This window comes from Corythoichthys intestinalis, chromosome 13, assembly GCF_030265065.1.
Source record: "Corythoichthys intestinalis isolate RoL2023-P3 chromosome 13, ASM3026506v1, whole genome shotgun sequence".
Taxonomy (NCBI): domain Eukaryota; kingdom Metazoa; phylum Chordata; class Actinopteri; order Syngnathiformes; family Syngnathidae; genus Corythoichthys; species Corythoichthys intestinalis.
In genome coordinates, this window is record NC_080407.1 from 6,848,907 (window position 1) to 6,870,513 (window position 21,607).

General features: G+C 40.2%; 2 protein-coding genes across 2 annotated transcripts in view; both read right to left on the reverse strand.

The window, feature by feature from the left end:
* Positions 1-8,125, reverse strand: part of ube2h (ubiquitin-conjugating enzyme E2H (UBC8 homolog, yeast)) — a 32,960-nt gene extending 24,835 nt beyond the window's left edge. The window contains exon 1 of the mRNA XM_057855648.1: positions 7,847-8,125. Within this exon, the coding sequence (XP_057711631.1) occupies positions 7,847-7,899 (53 nt within the window). The 5' untranslated portion in view covers positions 7,900-8,125. The remainder of the gene's footprint in view (positions 1-7,846) is intronic.
* A 1,974-nt stretch (positions 8,126-10,099) lies between these two features.
* On the reverse strand, positions 10,100-21,538 carry zc3hc1 (zinc finger, C3HC-type containing 1). The gene is made up of 10 exons (XM_057855530.1): positions 21,371-21,538; positions 17,026-17,128; positions 16,796-16,946; positions 16,628-16,711; positions 16,422-16,549; positions 14,581-14,717; positions 14,265-14,514; positions 10,964-11,128; positions 10,679-10,888; positions 10,100-10,603 (listed from the first exon to the last, which is right to left on the reverse strand). The coding sequence occupies exons 1-10, from the start codon at positions 21,502-21,504 to the stop codon at positions 10,532-10,534; spliced, it is 1,434 nt and encodes a 477-aa protein (XP_057711513.1). The 5' UTR covers positions 21,505-21,538; the 3' UTR covers positions 10,100-10,531.
* Positions 21,539-21,607: the final 69 nt, after the last annotated feature.

Consider the following 21,607-nt stretch of genomic DNA (forward strand, 5'->3'; position numbering starts at 1 on the left):
ACGTAGTTTCTAAGGGGTGCACTCACCTTTGTTGCCAGGGGTTTATATTTTGAGTTATTTTAAGAGGAAAATAAATTAACTATTATATAAGATGCACACAGATTACTTAAGTTTTCATTGTGTCAAAGTATCATTTTGTCAGCGTTGTCCAATGAAAAGATCTAAATATCTGCACAAATGCGAGGGGTGTACTCGATTTGTGATACACTGTATGACAGTCTGAAAACGCCTGTCTCCTCCCCTCCTTTTGGTTTGGTAGACCGAGGTAACAAAAGCACTCAGTACAGTTGATGCTATCCGGATGCCGTGTTTCAGGCGCTTAATAATAGGGGCTGAATGACCAATGGGATAAAGCACCGATTCGGCATTCAGCCTTTGGGGGAGGTGGGCGAGAAACGAGGATTGGAGGTTGGGGGCATTTTTTAAAACTAATGTTAAAACCTACTCCTGACTAAGAATAAATCAAACGCTTGAGGGCAAAACACTACATGGACAGGTAAAATCACGGCTGAAGAAAGCAGTTGGCTTAGTCGCACTTACCTGCAGAGATGCTAAAATAACGGACGAAAGAGCCAGAACGCGTCACGATGGAGACCGAGGCGAACGCTGAGGCACGGACCTCAACTCCCCACTGTGCTGAATATAAATTGCGAGTCGCCATGCTTCACAGAACTGCTAGACAATTATTTTCAAGACCTTCCAGCACTAACTGAAAGGTACAATACAATGTCTATGCAACCTCTGTAAGGTAATGACATTTCAACTGGAACCCGATAGATTCTATTTTCTCACACACCAGAAAAGTGTGGTTTACAGGTGTTTAAAAAAAAAAAAAAAGGCCGGGGTTGAAGGGTGTCAGCATTTTAAATTTAACAGCAATATGGCAATCTCAACCTTTATAGCTCTCAACCTAAATAATATTATTAACTTGGTGTTTCTGTTTCGCCCCATTCTCTATCACCAAATTCCACCATCCAGACACCACAAGAGCTTGCATTCACCCTAGGCTTAAGTCCTTTGTGGTCAACCTGCGCCTGAATTCCAGCGGTTCACTGCTAGAAAGCGCATGTAAAGTGAGCAGGCGATGAAAACGTGAAAATAACAGCGAGGCAAACTTACAATGTCAACCACGTCAATACAATATGAGGAAGTGAATTTGAGGATGCATGTTTCCCTCACTGACCCTAATTCTTTACTACATATACATAATCTTGCCAGCAATGTTAGATTGCCCAAAACATGTGTAGCTCAGGGGTAAACAATACTACAACCCCTAGCAAAAAGTATGGAATCACCAGTCTCGGACGAGCACTCACTCAGACATTTTATCATGTAGAACAAACTTGGATAAAAAGCTTGAAAAAATAATGAATTAGTTCAAAAGCGCAACTCTTTAGCATTCAGAAACCTAAAATACGTTATTGAAGTTTATTGAATATTTAACTGCAACCATCTCCCCAGTGCCTTTGCCTGACATGCAGCCCCATATCATCAAAGACTGAGGGAATTTTGATGTTTTTTTCAGGCAGTCATCTTTGTAAATCTCACTGGAACAGCACCAAACAAAAGTTCCAGCATCATCACCTTGCCAAGAGACAAGAATCTGCATTGGACAAGGTGTCAAGAGTCAAGAATCTGCACTGGACAAGCTGATGATGCTGGAACTTTTGTTTGGTGCTGTTCCAGTGAGATTTACAAAGATGACTGCCTGAAGAAAACATCAAAATTCCCTCAGTCCTTGATGATATGGGGCTGCATGTCGGGCAAAGGCACTGGAGAGATGACTGTGGTTAAATCTTCAATAAATGCGCAAGTTTACATTGAAATTTTAGACAGCTTTCTTATCCCTTCAATTGAAAATATGTTTGTCATTTTCCAAGATGACAATGCATCATGCCACAGAGCTAAAACTGTTAAAGCATTCCTTGGAGAAAAACTCATCCAGTCAATGTCATGGCCTGTAAATAGCCCAAATTACAACCGTATTAAAAACCTGTGGTGGAAATTGAAAAAAATGGTCCACAGCAAGGCTCCGATCTGGCAACTGCAATCAAAGAGAGTTGGCACCAAATTGATGAAGAATACTCATCAAGTCCGTGCCTCAGAGACGGCAAGCTGTCATGAAAGCCAGAGGTGGTGCTACTAAATACAAGAGATGTGTTTTGATTAGGGTTGTTCCGATCATGTTTTTTTTGCTCCCGATCCGATCTCGATCGTTTTAGTTTGAGTATCTGCCGATCCCGATATTTCCCGATCCGATTGCTTTTTTTCCCTCCCGATTCAATTCCAATCATTCCCGATAATTTTTCCCAATCATATACATTTTGGCAATGCATTAAGAAAAAAATGAATAAAACTCGGACGAATATATACATTCAACATACAGTACACAAGTACTGTATTTGTTTATTATGACAATAAGTCCTCAAGACGGCATTTACATTATTAACATTCTTTCTGTGAGAGGGATCCACTGATAGAAAGACTTGTGACTTTGTATATTGTGACTAAATATTGCCATCTAGTGTATTTGTTGAGCTTTCAGTAAATGATACTGCAGCCATTCAACCCAAATGCATGATGGGAAGTGGAACCATGACTGTCCGTAGTGCTACTAATTGGTATATCTTCTCTGCGTTGGGAAATAACATAAGGTGTTAAGAAAAAGATCAATTGCAACCTTGCTTCCCCACACTGCTTCCCATGATACTTCTAATCGTAGGGAGAGGGATTATAAGGCTTTAGCCTATTAAAAAAAGGCTCCAAAGGCTGCCAAAATTCACTCTACTCATTTAACGCTGCCTTTTATCTCTCTATATGGGTAAAACGGCGCCATTACAGATTGAGCGCGACAATGCGTGAGTGGGTCGTGCAACGCATGCATTAATTGCGTTAAATATTTTAACGTGATACATTTTTAAAAAATTAATTTCCGCTGTTATCGGGATAAATTTGATAACCCTACCTTAAGCCTAAACTAAAGACTCAGGATGAGTGTAACATATTATGTCTGTAACGTTAAATACAATTAGAAAATGATTTAATTAAAAAATATATATATATATTAAAAAAATGCATGGCCGATATTTTTTTGCCGATTCCGATACTTTGAAAATGACGTGATCTGAATGTCTGAATGACATCTCTAATTTTGATTGTTATTTCTTTGTTTGTTTCTAATGATTCCATATTTTTTTCCTCAGAATGAAATGATTCCATATATATTTCCCTGCACTTGCTCTATAAAAGTAGCATTTACTGACCACCACAATGTTTTTTATTCATTTCTTTTAGTGTTTCTTAATGCTAAAGATTTGGACTTTTAAACTAATTCATTATTTTTCAAGCTTTTTATCTGATTTTGTTCTCATGATAAAATATCTGTGAGTGCTCATCAGAGACTGGTGATTCCATACTTTTTGCTAGGGGTTGTAAATGTCCCAGGGGAGGTGAGGTGGCTTCAGTGTACATCAGCTTATTGAAATAGTACAAAGATGTCATGTGAATGGAATGCCAGAACACAAGAAGACAGGCCGCAACACTATCAACAGGCCTGCCTTCAGGACAAATCTCAAGTGTTTAAATCTAGCCAAATGACACGTGACATGCTGAAGTCACTTCGACATTCATTTTCAGGTATTCCCTTCGCGTTGCTCGTTCTAGATTCCACAGCTCTCCGGTGGCTGCGTGGCAAATTAAAAACGCCGTATGACTTTCTGGTTTTGGTTACAGCAGTAAAGAGGGTTATGCAAGGACGATCGCAAAGTCAGCAAATAAGTCCTGGACATGCTAGAGAAGCAAAGTGAGCAGGTGGTGACGAAACTAGTTTTTTTGTCCCATTAGAAAGAAACGGAGGTCCGCTGTCCAGATGACTGTTTGAAACATTGTTCATTACTGGAAGCGAACAAATGTGCATTGACATTTAACACGAAATGACCCTGCTTGATTAAATGCAGACAGTTCCAGGCCAACTTCCCCTTATTAGGAGCAACCCAGTGGGAAGGCACACATCTGACTAAGCTTTACTGCCATCCCATCAGCTGTTCTAAGCACCTCCCTCATTTGCTCTCTGTCTAGTAACAGCCCACCCAATGGTTAGGCTCCACTGTGTTGGGACAAAAACAAAAAACTACTGTGCTTCTAGAACAGTATGCAGGCTGGAGTTATATTGTAGTGTAATTCCAGTTGTCGACACACATTTAAGAAAAAAAAAAAAAACGGTGGCAAAACGACTTGACAACAAGCTGGGCAGGTGTGTGAAAAGTTGCCGACGTGCATTGTTTAATTTGTAAATCATAGGTTGCCGGAACGCAATGTACATATGACAGCGCAGGGATGACGAGACGGGCACAGGTCCAGGAACATACACATAAAAATAGTGCTGAAAACAACAACTTTTTGGGCATGTTGAAATACAGTTTGATCCTGGCTGCTTGCTCCCCAGATGCCGCAAATTTCCAAACTTTTTTTTTTAATGTCAGGGGCATGATTTGTTGGTCCATCTTTTTAGTACATCAACAAATCTCCGACTCTTTCAAATGACGTTACATTTTTATAAACAACATGCAATTCCTGGGATTTCTTCTGTCAATGAATTTATGCATATTAGTATTTTATTTCATACATCTTTTAAAAACGTTTTTATATATATTTTCTATACACGAGAGGTGCCAGATCCGCCCAAATAAGTCCCGGTGTTCTGACAAATTTTGCTACCCATCAAAAATTGCTACTTTGCGGTTCTGCGCATGCGTGCAACGTTAAAAATGGCTGCGAATGCAGCGATTCCAAAGTAAATACTACAAACTTTCTTTAAAGAAAGGAATATTTACTTAAATTTGATCATGGAATGACATGTAGAAAAGTTTTCCTCAGACACATCCTACCATGTTAGCTGCACACAACAACTGCACCCCGCGCTCTCACTGTTAACGACCTCGCCGTGTCGTTAAGTATTAATTTACGCCATTTTCGTGTTGCACATGTATGTTTATGATGTATCTAGTTTAGTTAGCACCTTTGGATAACATTGAGAGTCCAACTGAATGTAAAAGAGGGCCTTTTCAGCACCACAAAAGCTTTGGGAGCAATATTTTATAAGTGAGAACATTTTGACAGAACACCAGAACGCTTTGAAGCCAAAATCTAGAGGTGCTGGATCTTGTTCAGGTGTTCTGACAAATTTTTCAACCCATCAAAAATGGCTACTTTGCGGCTCTGCGCATCTGCGTAACGTTAAAAATGGCCGCGAATGCATCGATTCCAAAGTAAATACTACAAAATTTCTTTCAAGAAAGGAATATTTCTAATATAGCTCTCTCACTGTTAATGAATTCGCCGTGTCCTTAAGTATTAATTTTAGGGCTGTCAAATGATTAAAATTTTTAATCGAGTTAATCACAGCTTAAAAATGAATTAATCGCAATTAATCGCAATTCAAACCATCTATAAAATATGCCATATTTTTCTGTAAATATTTATTTATTTATTTTATATTTATTTTATTTTATTTATTTAAGTAATTGTTGGAATGGAAAGATAAGACAAGACACAAGATATATACATTCAACATACTGTACTTAAGTACTGTACTTGTTTATTATAACAATAAATCAACAAGATGGCATTAACATTAACATTCTGTTAAAGCGAGCCATGGATCGATTTGTAGTTGTTAAAAGATAAATGTTAGTACAAGTTCTAGAAATTTTATATTAAAACCCCTCTTAATGTTTTCGTTTTAATAAAATTTGTAAAATTTTCATTAAAAATATTAACTACTAGCTCGCCATTGTTGATTTCAATAATTACACAAAGCTCATGGTGCTGAAACCCATAAAATCAGTCGCAACAATACGTCTTTTAAGATCCTCAGAGAGTTCTTTGCCATATGGTGCCTTGTTGAAACGTTTAGTGACCAGAGAAAGTGTGAGAGCTTGACTACAGATTTGAACACACCTGCTCCCTATGCACACCTGGACCCAGTCATATGACATTTTGGAGGGAAAATGACAAGCAGTACTCAATTTGGACATTTAGGAATGTAGTTTCTATGGGGTGTACTCACTTTTGTCGCCAATTTGGACATTTAGGAATGTAGTTTCTAAGGGGTGTACTCACTTTTGTTGCCAGGGTTTAGATATTAATTAGGGCTGTCAAACGACTAAAAATTTTAATCGAATTAATTACAGCTTAAAAATTCATGAATCGTAATTAATCGCAATTCAAACCGTCTATAAAATATGCCATGTTTTTCTGTAAATTATTGTTGGAATGGAAAGATAAGACACAAGACGGATATATACATTCAACATACGGTACATAAGTACTGTATTTGTTTATTATAACAATAAATCAACAAGATGGCATTAACATTCACATTCTGTTAAAGTGATCCATGGATAGATTTGTAGTTCTTAAAAGATAAATGTTAGTACAAGTTCTAGAAAATCTATATTAAAACCCCTCTTAATGTTTTAAAATAAGCTAGTAGCTCGCCATTGTTGATGTCAATAATTACACAATGCTCATGTTGCTGAAATCCATAAAATCAGTCGCATCCAAGTGCCAGCAGAGGGCGACAAAACACCAAAAAAATAACAACAACAACAAGTGGACATGACACTGTGCTGTCATTTTAATCTGTTTGAGCGGGCATGTGCGTTAATCGCGTCAAATATTTTAACGTGATTAATTAAAGAAAATAATTACAGCCCGTTAACGTGATAATTTTGACAGCCCTAATTAATTTATGCCATTTTCGTGTTGCACATGTATGTTTACATTTAGCACCTCTGGATAACACTGACAGTCCAACTGAATGTAAAAGAGGGAATTTTCAGCGTCACAAAAGCTTTGGGAGCAAAATTTTATAAGGGAGCAAATTTTGACAGAACACCGGCAGGATCATGCACAAATTAACCTCTGCCCTCGTGACACCTGCAGTGCACCTTCACCTGCCTGCCAAGGGTCACCTCCAATTTTAAATATAATGGTTCAAAAATAGTGCTACAACTAAAGGTACAAATTGCTTTGTGGTGCGTTTGCCAAGCAGCCCCACAAGTACAGTACGGCGAACCTCAGGAGATCAGGTGGCCATTTTGATGTTGAAAAACCAACCAACAAGACTTGTCGCTAGCTCGCTAGGCTAGCACACAAGCTACAAGCTAACATTTCAAGTGACAGCTGCGCGATTGCCCTTCGACAACGACATATCATCGGCCACTTTCGTCTAGATGTGTTCTAAACGCACAAATGGCAGCGATCTACCGTAGAAGTGTTGGAACAAAAGCCAAAACAGGCAGCGATCAACACTTGACGTCCCCTGTGCATTATGTAAACAAGCTGGTGTGCCAACGTGTAAAAGGAGGCGAAATTTGACACAAATCCTCTTGACAGCAGGCAGGGTAAAGCCGTTGCGATGGACTTGCTTTTATTAAAGCCGAGCAACATTCAATGTGTCAAGCACAAAATGAAAGACATTCCTCTATAGGGCTGAGCAACGTTAGCATCTGTTCGAGCTGCTGCAGTTATTTTTGAACACAAGACGATCGAGCTCAACAATAAAACACAATCGGACGATGGCTTGGCGATAGAAAACGACACAATATGAACGTTGTTAGCTGGTCAAATTGAATGGTCAACTAAACAGTGCACAGGTTACAAATAACCGAGGCAAAAATGTTGTTTACACAAACACTAGTCAGTGACAATGGAAGCTCTATGTGTGTTAAGACATCAGAACAGACGTCAATATGGTTAACTCGTATGATTCACTGCACACACAAAAGGACAAAAGTGGAACAGGGAGGAAATTGAGGCTTGTTTACGTTGAGAAAAAGGATACAGTTTCACCACGTCGGTGTCCATTCGCCTTTTACCCGGACTTGGAGACGACATTTTTGCTATTTCCACCGCAGAACACAAGCAGGTCAACGGATAGCTGGCCCCCGACAAGCCAGAGTCTAGCAAACGGCACTATCCGAAAGCTAACATTGGCTTGGGGAAATGTTGGCCGCAAACACTTCTCGGCTTGAGCGTCTCCGTCCTACTCTGCGGCCGAACTAACGTTCGACAGACGACTAACGTTCACTGCCTCTCAGCGCTCTGGCCATGGTTCTGACAAGCTGGGATCCCTCCGCGCGTACGTCATATGTGTGCGACGGAGCGTCGCCGTCGACGGACATATTTGTAGTTTTTTAACGCGATGCAAACTGAAACGCGTTTTAATGGCCCCATTCATTCTAATGGGAAATTCCACGTAAATTTTCCAGACATTGCAATTGCAGTGTTGCGAATCTTACTTTAAAAAATTGATTACAGTTACAAATTATTTCTCCCAAAAAGTAATTGGGTTAGTAACTCAGTTACCTGAATGGAAGAGTAACTGGTGATAATTTTCATGTTTTTTTTTCTTTAAAAAAAAAAACAAACAAAAAAACAGGTCTCACAATGTGAAGTTAAAAGGGTTTTTTTGGGAAAATTGGCCCTAGCCCAATTCTTTACCCTAAACCAGTACTTCTCAAATAGTGGGGCGGGCCAGGTGTGGCGTATGTGACCTCGGGGAACATACTTTTGCCATATTAGAATAATGTATAATTTTGTGTGCGCACTATTTTTGAACAAAACGAGCACACAGCAAAGAGCACTGGAGATATGACGAGCTAAGACTAGGAAATATGACTGAGCGTACGTAGCGTTTGGCTTTGAGTTTTAATACAGTGGGAGATGAGAAAAGACCAGTCTGTGTCTAAAAAATTTGCAACAGACAGCAGGAAGCCACATCAAATAAGATGTCACTTTTAAACATTAGACCCCACTCACATTAATAAGCCACTTGATTTTTTTTCAGCCAAGGCGTGCCGAATATTGCCAACAATCGTCCCGCTTTGTTTCGCAGTGTTACATCAGTAAACCAAGCGACAGTGTTACATCAGTAAACCAGCGAGATCTGTTAGCATCATATAAGGTGGCATACCAAGTTGATCAGTGCAAAATAGCAAAAATAAAAACTGTCCCACTGTCTAATGACACTGTTTTTGTTTAATTTTTGTTTTTATGGTTAAATGGTTATTTGAATGTATTATTTATTTATCTTTATTATTTAAAAAAAAAAAAGAAAGAAAAAAAAAGAGGAAATGTTTACATTAACTTCAATTTTAATATACATCCTACGTTCACAAGTAGTTAAAATTGAGATTTGGCATTTCGTATGTGAGGAAATGAGAGATAATAAAAATTAGGAGATGGAGGTTGGGGTTATTGCTGTTTTTGTTAACTTTTATTTTGCAAATCATTGAAAAAATACAATTTTGAACAAAAATCATTTTTTGTATGTGTCATAGAAATAACTGTGCCAAAACAGTTTTCTTTGCATTTCAGTAGTTTTAGGAGGTTTGACAACCCCTTCCCCCCACTAATAAATAAAAAACAAAATTTCTGGCTTCGTGGAGACCTTCACGTCGGGGAGTTCCGGCAAGAAATTCTAGCCACTTTCACCCCTGGATTTAAGTCAATATTTTGCCGATTTAGGAGCATTTTAGATAAAAAGTGACTTAGGTTCGCTAGGAAGGTTCTCTACAACAGAGCTTTCCTGAGAAGTCTACTGCTTTAAGATGGCAGCTGTTTACTAATGCATCTAGTTCTTTATTATACATGTTGCTAATGTAGCCGTGTCTGCCATTTGCATCTAGTTCTGTATATATGAGATATCTACCAAATCATCATGTGGGCGTAGTTTATTGGCTATCGGCTACAGTCAGGTATTATTGGAGGCACCTAGCATAGTAGCATCGCGTTTGCAACAGCGTCACCCTCCCTTGCCTCCTCCCCACTCCTGCTCTGCTCTCTCATCTCCGCGAGTCTTTCTCAGACTTTTCTTGCGTCAGTCAACCAACATAGTTGACGCACGCCGTTCCCGCCTCAGTAACAGCGTTGCCAAGATGAGAAATAAGATGACTAACTACTGAAGAAAATAACGCCGTCACTAATGCAGTTATATTCTAACGCCGTTATTAACAACACTGCAATGAAGTTTTTCTATGCTAATAACATTGTGACATGATTGCATCTTTAGGCGAAATTTGAACATTACACAATATTTCAAATAAGCATTTTATTAATCAATCATGCATGAAAGACAAAACTAGATGAGCAATGAGATGTCACAAACCAAGTCAAGGCTGCCAAGTCCAAACATGTGCAATGTTCATGGCACACAGTTGATGACCACCTGACATGATCAAGAGTTACAAACAATCCTACTCGCGCACATACATTTTTTGTGAATTTGAGGTGATATTCTAACACTGTCTCAACGAGCATTGAAAGCAAACATTGCCTATCCAGTGTTGAGCCATTATGGCTCCTTCTCATCGTCAGGGATTTCCTGTTTTCCACATAGATAATGGAGTACAAAATTCAAACAATGATCTCCTATCAAAGACGACTCGGTCTTCTCTCACAGTTAAGAAATGACATGATGCTATTGCTCATCTTCATTCCATTGGCTCGATGTTTTAATCAATGTGTTCTACTGAGATGGAGTGGCTATCTGCCACTGACGAAATATAGCAAACACCCTTTTGGATCGATCAGGTGGGTCCTGCGAGGAAGACAATATTTGATAAGGTGCCAAGCCATTTCCAGACATAATACACAAGCCTAATATTTGACTTGCCTGTGCTGTACTGCTGCCCACAGTGTTAGTGTTTTTTGCGGGCATGAGGAGGTCAAGGACGGCCTTCCAGCCTTGCTGATGAGGCGCTGGCACAGCGTCTGAAAGAGGTGTGGCCCGTGGATCCACATTCTCCTTTCCAACAGCCACCCAGGGACACCAGTCTCTGTGCTGAGCCAGCGGCTCGAACGCACTCTTCTGCACGACCTCGTCCTAAAAACAGCCAGCGAGTCAGTGAATGCACTTGGGGGACTTTGAAATATGGAGGAAGAAGAGAAAGGCACTTACAGCTAATGAGAGGCATAAGCGTTTGGAAGGGAGGGACAGGCTTTCACCTTGCCCTCGGCTTCGAGTGGCAGGTCTCTTGCCCCTCACCGAGGGACTCGGCGACTCTTCCACAGGACTCGGAGAGTCTCGGCTTCGGGCTCGCAAAGCTACGGGAATGCCCTCACCCTGCAGAACGTTGGTCAGAAGAAATTGATAGCTTGCAGGTAGAGCCAGGCAGTATACCGAAAATTTACCATTAGCAAAATTATTTATGATGACCGACGTAATTTTGACCATGTCGGTAAATTCGGTTATTTAACAAAACATGAAAATATAGTCTTTTCATCCCGCTTTGACTCTGTGGTGTTCGGCTTACGTATGGAGTCATGTGGTTATCAGGAAATCAAACAAACAGAAGCCCGGTAGGCTAATGCTAGAGGCTAACGCTACAAGCAAACGTGATGCAGTCGGGCTTAAGAGAGCTTCGCCAAAACTTTCACCCGACAATAAGACTATTGGCGGCCTCCAGACGGGCTTTCACCCGCTGTCCTCCCTGTTTCTAACGATTTCAGGAGAGGGTGCTTTCAGTGCTTTTCACTGGTAGCCAGGCCACAGGCTAATGCTACAAATGAACATGATGGAGTCTGATATCGGCTCTAACCTTGTCGAATTGGCTAAACTAAATGAGGGAATTGGGCACGGACGGCATCTCGCAGTCAGTATGTCGTGTTATTTTGAACAGTGGGGCAAATAAGTATTTAGTCAACCACCAATTGTGCAAGTTCTCCTACTTGAAAAGATTAGAGAGGCCTGTAATTGTCAACATGGGTAAACCTCAACCATTAGAGACAGAATGTGGAAAAAAAAACTGAAAATCACATTGTTTGATTTTTAAAGAATTTATTTCCAAATTAGAGTGGAAAATAAGTATTTGGTCACCTACAAACAAGCAAGATTTCAGGCTGTCAAAGAGGTCTAACTTCTTCTAACGAGGTCTAACAAGGCTCCACTCGTTACCTGCATTAATGGCACCTGTTTTAACTCATTATCGGTATAAAAGACACCTGTTTACAACCTCAGTCAGTCACACTCCAAACTCCACTCTGGCCAAGACCAAATAGGCTGTCGAAGGACACCAGCGACAAAATTGTAGACCTGCACCAGGCTGGGAAGACTGAATCTGCAATAGGTAAAACGCTTGGTGTAAAGAAATTAACTGTGAGAGCAATTATTAGAAAATGGAAGACATACAAGACCACTGATAATCTCCCTCAATCTGGGGCTCCATGCAAGATCTCACCCCGTGGCGTCAAAATGATAACAAGAACGGTGAGCAAAAATCCCAGAACCACATGGGGGGACCTAGTGAATGACCAACAGAGAGCTGGGACCACAGTAACAAAGGCTACGACCAGTAACACAATGTGCCACTAGGGACCCAAATTCTGCACTGCCAGACGTGACCCCCCTGCTGACGCCAGTACACGTCCAGGCCCGTCTGCGGTTCGCTAGATGAAATTTGGATGATTCAGAAGAGGACTGGGAGAATGTGTTATGGTCAGGTAAAACAAAATAGAACTTTTTGGTAGAAACAAAGGTTCTCATGCTTGGAGAAGAAAGAATACTGAATTGCATCCGAAGAACACCATACCCACTGTGAAGCATGGGGGTGGAAACATCATGCTTTGGGGCTGTTTTTCTGCAAAGGTACCAGAACGACTGATCTGTGTAAAGGAAAGAATGAATGGGGCCATGTATTGAGAGATTTTGAGTGAAAATATCCTTCCATCAGCAAGGGCATTGAAGATGACGTGGCTGGGTCTTTCAGCATGACAATGATTCCAAACACACAGCCAGGGCAACAAAGGAATGGCTTCGTAAGAAGTATTTCAAGATCCTGGAGTGGCCTAGCCAGTCTCAAGATCTCAACCCCATAGAAAATCTGTGGCGGGAGTTGAAAGTCAATGTTGCCCAACGACAGCCCCAAAACATCACTGCTCTAGAGGAGATCTGCATGGAGGAATGGGCCAAAATGCAGCAACAGTGTGTGAATAGCTTGTGAAGAGTTACAGAAAACATTTGGCCTCCGTTATTGCCAACAATGGGTACATAACAAAGTATTGAGATGAACTTTTGGTATTGACCAAATACTTATTTTCCACAATGATTTGCAAATAAATTCTTTAAAAATCAAACAATGTGATTTTCTGCCCCACACACACACATTCTGTCTCTCATGGTGGAGGTTTACCCATGTTAACAATTACAGGCCTCTCTAATATTTTCAAGTGGGAGAAGTTGCACAATTAGTGGTTGACTAAATACTTATCTGCCCCACTGTATCGCTGCGTGTGTGTGATTTCTCTGATAGCTTTTATGATGGTAATGCATTTAACAAAGTATAATCCAACAGTGAAGCCTATAAAATGGCCACAGCTATTTTTCTATATGTACTTGCTTAATTCTGTGTCATTACTGCCATCATAAAATATTCAAAGTTTCATTAGCAAAACAGCAATATAGCTTTAATGTGGTTTTGTCTGTGTGTGTGTGTGGGGGGGGTGTATTAAAAAAATGTATAGAATTTTTTTTTTTAATTCATATTCTATTCTTTGCACAAATGACACTGATAAAATCAGCACAGCATTGCACTATTTCCATCATGTACATATTTCAGTCTAAGCTATAATTATGTACTTATAGCTCTGGGGCATATACTTTTCTATTTCTTTATCAAATACATATGTTTATGCTGGAGTGCCACATCCAATTTCGTTGTTCACAATGTTCCGTTGTTGACCATGACAATAAAGATCTATTCTATTCTAAAATGCTCTGGGGGAAAAAAACTTGAAACCTCGAAGTAAACACTTGTGTTGAGTAATTATGTCAAAGCAGCCATTAACAATAAGTTGTATGTTTGAAGTAGTTTATTGTATTGTTCAAGTTGTAAGTCATTTGTGTTACAATGACATGTTTGCACAGTCGTCTTATCGATTTTTAATATGATGTACATTGTTCAAATCATAAAAGCTGTTATAAATGTGCATACTTGAATTCTTATTGTTTACAAGAAATTTTGATATACTTAATGTTTAGACTGCATTTACAATTGTGAAATTGAAATCTGGTAAATAAATTAACGAGAAATGGTTAATTCGTATTTCATGCATTGATTCAGATTTTCAATTATATAACAGTCCGCTTGGGCGAATTTATCGTTATCGAGGTAAATCTGCTCAATTTACCGTGATACGTACTTAAGGCCGTACGGCCCAGCCCTACTTGCAGGGCACGTTGTTGAAGTGAAATGTAAACTTGCCTGGTCAGAGCGGCAGGAGTCCTGGCTTCTTAGCTTCATGCGACTCGGAGTGGAAGGAGGTGTGGGTGAAGGAGGAGTTGACTGTTCCCCCTGGCCCCCTTCTGCGGGAACCACGGAGGTGCTCGGAGGGTCCATCCCGACATCTGCGTCAACTCCCGCGCTCTCCATTTGGTGGAAATTCCACATGCCCACTTTGCGCATACAGTAGGAGCAGTAGAGAATGGGCAGAGTTGCATTATACACGCCCGGGCTGGGGAGAAAAAAAAAAAAACTTTACAATCAAGCCCAGCCATAGTAAACCAAAAGTAAAACTTACTTTGAAGCCCAGCCACAGAGAGAAACAATGCATGCAGCCACCTGGACTGCAAAAGGTTCTGAGCACGTGGTTCCCTTTTTTTTTTGTTCCTCCTCCACTAGCTGCAGGATAGCACTTAGAACGTCCTCAGTCAAAGACTGCAAACAAATGAAAGGACATTAAAGTGCCTGTGACACGAAAAAGCATGTTTATTTCATAATACATGCGGTATTTTATGCTCCTGAATGAAATGGAACGCTTGGATGTGTGTGGAAGCGATCGTTATATTTATATAGTTTTTTGAATCCCGCCCCATGAAAATGAGTGACTTCCGGCAACAGTCTCGAGTTGAGAAAGAGGGCGCTGTGACGTGTACGGAGGAAGGAGTCCTCTTCGCTATACAGCCGTACTGTTGTATGAGAAGGACTAAGGATTCAGCTGATTTTGCGGATTAATACGTTTATTTTTAGCAACACGCCAGCCAAACGGCTGCAGAAAAATCTTACTGTACAAGGGAGAGGCGTTTTTGGGGTTTCAAAAGGTTCCCATTCACCGGTGGATATTGGCCAAAACAAGCCCTACTCCTGTGGGACCATTGGACTTACGAGGAAGTGAGTAAACATCGTGTTTTGTATTATTTCAAATACTGGGATCATTTTAATATGGAGGTGGCTTGCATTTTGTGGCCGGCTTGTCGCACATCCCCCCGCCGGGCGAGCACTATACTCGGCTTTTGCCCTCTTGGTGTGCACGGTGTTCTGTCAAATTTTCCACCCGATCCGAAATTGCAACTTTGTGTTACAAATAGCCGCTAATACAGCGATTACAAAGTAAACACTTAAAACTTTCTTTAAATAAAGGACTACTTACGTTTGATCACGGATAGGCATGTAAAAAAAAAACTCTCCTCATACACATTAGCTGCACAACAAGTGCAGCCACCCTCCTCTGGGGAACGAGCTGTAAATTGCTCTCCGCCGGGCGGTTTGCTGATCAGCTAGGACAATCGACAACCCAGTCGTCGTGTGAAATGATCCGGGCTAGTTATGTGTGATTTTCCGCTTCGAAGACTTTGCAACATCACTCAGTTCGGGTTAGCATGTCGGCTAGCTGTCACTCCTCTTGGTTTGTTTACATTCTCCGAAGCCGGGGAGGGGATATGACATAAGCCCGATTTAGGTGTCATAAAATATCACCATGACCACCTATGACCATTATGGAGTAATTTTGCCATGCCGTCCTGAATAAATGCATTTTTATCATTTCATATTCCATTTAGCATAAGACTTATTTGTCATGACCATGCCATTTATTTAGCAATTGTGGAAAAATACTTGGATAAAAAGAATATCCTGTAAAAATATTGGAGAGATCTAAACAATGACATTTTGCAGCTCTCTTCGTCGTGTTTTCATCGTTCTGAATAATTCCCCCTCAACAGGCTGACTGGTCCTTCTCAAGCCATATATTCAGCTATTGGGGAATAATACTTGGATAAAAAGAATATCCTGTAAAAATATTGGAGTAGCGAGACTGAAACAATGACATTTTGCGGCTCTCTTTTCCTCGTTGTGAATAATTCCCCCTCAATGGGCTGCATATTAAATCAGATGAAATCGTGACTCTGCTGACGTCATCCACCTGCTGGGGACGCTAGAGCCCTATAATGGTAGGCGTGGCTAACCGGCAGATTAAAAGACTAATTTCTCGTCATCTGCGCTTTGCTAAATTGTTGTATATAGTCGAATCGTCTCAAAATATGATTCGAATTCACATAATAATCCTATTTAAGACTTTTCTCCTGTCGTACGCACTTTAACATTTTCAGTTGATTATTCCTGACCTCGTCCCAGCTTCCTCACCATTGATTTCAGCAGCTCGGGTTTCATCGACGGAAGCTGTTGTCCGAGCCTACATGCGCTCTGATAACGTTCGATGAAAGCGGTCAGAAGTTCTGAAGGCTCCTCGGCTGTCACAATCCACAACCGCTCTGAAACATAAAACAACATCCAGATTATCAGAGTGCCTTGTTAATGTGTTTTTTTAAATAAAAGTCAAGTGTTTCTACCTGGACAAGGAAAATCAGGCCAGGGGCAAAACTTCTCATGTTTTGTCTGAAGTTGCCTGGACAGCTCGGCTACCCGGGATTCATCTAGTCACAGGGAGAAAAAAAAAGGGTCCCACTACCAAAACCAAAATTAAATCAGGCGCTTAGCTCCCGAGACGTTCGGCTTACATTTATCAAAATCTAACGTGAGTTGTAGTGACGCGCAGAGGAAGGCTTGGCAGCTGGAACACTTGAGCGTGTCGTGGGCGATGTTGATCCAGCCATATCGGGCACACATGAGGGGTGAGAGCGCATGGGGCTTCCCGGCCCATTTCAAGCAGTGTTTAGGCTAAGGAAAATTTACTGCTACATAGATCACTGATATATTGCATGCAACTTTGAGGAAGACAAAAGGATATGGAGTATGATTGTACTCTAATGAAAAAGGCCTCTTTGTTAGTTGCTTCACAAGGTGATGGAGTGGTGCTAATGACTTCTTGGTCTTTTGAATCTCCTTGTCCACTACAATTACAAAACACAATGGAATCATTTTGTAACTTCAACAATTGCAACACTGCATGAATGTTTAGTGCAGCCATTCGAATCTCATTATAGCTTTAACATCGATGCTAGTGTCAGTCTCCATCTACATAACTACTGTAAATTCCGGACTATAAGCCGCTATTTTTTCCCTCCCTTAGTATCCTCCGGCTTATAGTCCAGCGCGGCTTATTTGTTGATTTATTTGGGTTAGTAGGTAACACTTTATTTGAGAGCGGCGTCATAAGACAGTCATAATTATAACACTATCAAGGGCATTAATGAATGCTTATGACAGATATCATTGTCATCCGACAAACTATGTCACTAACTCCATTTATGTCCAGCTCGGATCTTTTAAATCAATTCAAAAGTGAGATAATTTGCCGATTACACAAAATGACATCTGTCACAAGGATTCATTAATGCTCATGTCAGCGTCATGTCATAATTATGATAGTCTTATGGCATGACTGTCAAATAAAATGTTACTAAATACCATAACTAGCAATTAATGAAACAACTGGAACAGCAACTGAAGAAATAATTGGCACATAACATGAATTTGGATTGTTATTTACATCTGTCGCGCTGCAATGCATGCTAGGAGGCATGTTGGACAACAACAGTGTTGACGGCAGTTGGCAGCAGAGGTTGACTGTCTCTCCAAGGGAGCAGTGATGTCCAAATGAAGCTTCTTGAAGCAACGGTGGTTAATTTGGTCTTATAACCGTCATAATTATGACATGACACTATCATGGGGATTACTAAATGCTTATGACAGATGTCATTAAGTGTCATCCGGCAAACTATGTCACTATCTCCATTTATATTCAGCTCGGATCTTTTACATCTATTCAAAAGTGAGATAATTTGCCGGATAACACTAAATGACACCTGGTATAAGCATTCATTAATTGTCATAACAGTGTCATGTCATAATTATGATTGTCTAGTGACAGTTTTATGGGGCCACTTTCAAATAAAGAGTTACCAAATACCATCTCTAGCAATAAATGAAACTGAAACAGTAACTGAAGAAATAATTTGCAGAGAACATGAATTTTGATTGTTATTTACATCTTTAGTGCTGCAATGCATGCTAGGAGGCATGTTGGACGACAACAGTGTTGACAGCAGGTGGAGCAGTGATGGGCAAACTAAGCTTCTCGAAGCAATGAAGCTTTTCAGCTCATTGGTTCAAAGCTTCATGGTGGTTCATTTGGTCTTATGACAGTCTTACGGTGCCACTGTCAAATAAAGTGTTACCGGTTACTATCTTTTGGTTTAAATATTCCATAATACAATGAGGAGTGCTGCGGCTTATAGTCCAGTGCGGCTTATCTGTGAACAAATGCTGGTTTTGTGTCAAATTTGGTGGGTGCGGCTTATAGTCAGGTGCGCCTTATAGTCCAAAAATTATGGTATACAACCCCGAGCAAAAAGTATGGAATCACCAGACTCTGACGAGCACTCTCTCGGACATTTTATCATGTAGAACAAACTCAGACTAGCCCTGCAAGCAGGACTGAATGGGCCCTGGCAGTTTGGCGGTACTTGAACGTCACGTAAACTGGGATGGTATGCAGGTCGGGGTGGTGGCAAGTCGTCCCTCACTAATCATCTAATGAGATCCTACCTTACATGCATGAAACTGGGCTTAATCTAAAATGGCCAATTTCCTGTAGGGTTTGGAATATGGGTGCAAGAGACTTTTTGGAGCAGTTTTTGGACAAGGTATCGACTCCCCGAATTTCATGGCTCTACGCTGAAAAAACCTAATAAGTGAGGCCTTTTTGAAAAATCCTTTCTGTGTCCACGAGGTTTGATGCAAGTGACGCCGAACTCCACTGCAGGCAATTCCTTTGGATTGTTTATCCAGCTATCAGCTGCAACTTTGTATGGGCAGATTTGCAGGCCAAAACACGCGTCTGTCGGCAGTGACTCGTGATAATAATAAGTCATGTTTAAGACTAAGAGTGTGACAATATTTCTATATTTTGCAACCCCATCGGTTATCGATATGCTCCCGCCAAGTATCGATACTTTTATTTGACATATTGGCCATACAATGGAGTATGGATGCTGTAAACTGCTCAATGTTTGTTGAGCAATTCCTTGGCGGTCCACTAGGGGCACTCAAGCGTGGCGGTGAAGGTAAAGTGCGCACAAAGCGTCTAGAGAAGAAGCTCCAACTGGGTTGAAAAAAATAAAAAAGCGTCGTGAGAACGGTGGAGGAAAAAGTCAGAAAAATATTGCTGCAAATCACACATGTAGACAGACACACATTAGATTTTACACCAACAAGAAAGGAAGTAAGGTGAACAAAGACTTTGCTGTATGCAAGAATTGTCTAACAAAAATAAGGTTCACTGGCAGCTGGTGACGAAGTGGACTCCTTGACTTTCATCACTTCAGGTCAAGTTTTGTAATGTAATTGATTTTTTAATTTACATTTCTTATTTTGATGACATTGGGTGTTGAATTATATAAAATAAACCAGGACCCTAAAGTGGATGAAAATGAATATCGAACAAGCCTACATGAATTTACTAATTTATTTGATATTATTTGAGAACCACTTTCCATCTAGTTTACTACACAAACTGTTATTACTGCCAATTTGATACAATAAGCTATAAAAATGGTCTGAAGAGCTTCCGAGATATACTGTATAAGGTGATGTGCATGATAATTCATGTAGCCTACATATTAAAAATTGGTAATGCATTTCTATACATTCATTTTTTTTTTCTAAATTTACTCAATACTTCCAAGTTCCAACAAAAAAAAAAATATCAGGATTTCAACTCAAAAGCTATTAAGTAGCTAATATTTTTTTGTTTTATTTTGTTGTTTTTAAGGTGAGGAAGAATGTGACTGACTGAGTCTGACATCTCAAATGCTGAAGCAGATGGTGGAAGTGCTTAAACCAATGCTTTTGGCAACAAAGGTCATATACGAAGAAAAGACACACCAATTTTATCATTGCCCCACTCCAAGCTCAACTGCTGACTGACACCTACAGCACTGTAAAAATTTTTTTTTTAAAGATTTAAAACTTTAAAGAAATTAAGGGTGCCATTCTCCGACCAGTGGTTGTGGTTTGTTTCCTCTATATGTGCAGGAACACAATTTGCAGTAGATTTATATTTTACAGCAATGTTGCACAGAAAAGGTGTCACTGTTTAATAAATGACTTAAACAAGTATTTTTTCCTATTTTGAAATATCTTTTTTTCCCCCGTTTCAACAGTTGTATCATAGAATATCATGAAACAAATTTCTGACCAATATTTCAATAATCGCTGTATCATGATATTGTGAGATAATCGTTATCGTGAGCCTTGTATCGCGAATCGTATCGTATCGTGAGGTGCCCTGAGGTTCCCACTCCTATTTAAGACGTTTTTATGAAAAAAAAAAAAAAAAACGCAAAACACAGCTGAAATATATGAATTTCAGACGTTTGGCTACGGATGTTTACCTGTGCGTGCCCCCCTCTCAAAACGGCGACACGTTGCTAGGCGAGATGACGTCATCGTGACATCACGCCGACTGCGAGAATAGGAGAGGTGGCACCAAATTGATGAAGAATACTCATTAAGTTCATGCCTCAGAGACTGCAAGCTGTCATAAAAGCCAGCGGTTGTGCTACTAAATGACAAAGACAATAAATTCATTCATAAATACTAGAGATGTGTTTTGTCATTTCTTTGTTTCTCTCTCATGATTCCAGATTTTTTTCCCTCAGAATGGAGTGATTCCATATACAGTATATTTCCCTGCACCTGCTCTATAAAAGTAACATTTACTGACCACCACAATGTTTTTTTATTAATTTTTTTTATTGTATCTGAATGCTAAAGCGTTGCACTTTTCAACAATTGATTATTTGTTCAAGCTTTTTTTTATCCGAATTTGTTCTACATAAAATGTCAGAATGAGTGCTCGTTCGAGAATGGTGATTCCATACTTTTTGCTAGGGGTTGTAACAGCGTGGCTCGCAGAGATAGCGAAGAAATCAGCTTTGGGGATTGAAGAGAATCCCTAAAGTGTGCACAAATGTGTAAAATGATACGATATCTGTATTCTCTTTTTTTCTGAGAACGCCTTCCTAAGTGGTCCTTATGTTACATACTCCAAGAAGCCATGGACCTAGTTAGCAAGCTACATTAGCATAACCAAGTCGTAAAAACAACATCAATTCGGTTTTAAACTGTACCTGTGGAGGGCCGTGCTGGCTGGCGAGACCCCCTCACTGAGAAGCTCACGGATTTTCTCCGGGGACGTGAGGGAAGATTTGTTTTGATTCGCGTTACCGAGACGATCCGCACGACCGCTACTGACAGCCGCCATGTTAGTGTCTTTTTCTTCTGCTTGTTCAACGGCACGTCCGAAGAGATTTGAGATGCATTACTGCCCCCTAGCAGCAGTGGATGACCACCACAGGCATGTTGCT

Coding starts and splice junctions, on each gene's coding strand:
- zc3hc1 (XM_057855530.1), bottom strand. CDS start 21,504: ATGGCGGCTGTCAGTAGCGGTCGTGCGGATCGTCTCGGTAACGCGAAT. Junction 14,515..14,580: donor CTCTGTGGCTGGGCTTCAAA/GTAAGTTTTACT, acceptor TTTTCTCCCCAG/CCCGGGCGTGTATAATGCAA. Junction 10,889..10,963: donor GCTTATGCCTCTCATTAGCT/GTAAGTGCCTTT, acceptor GGCTGTTTTTAG/GACGAGGTCGTGCAGAAGAG.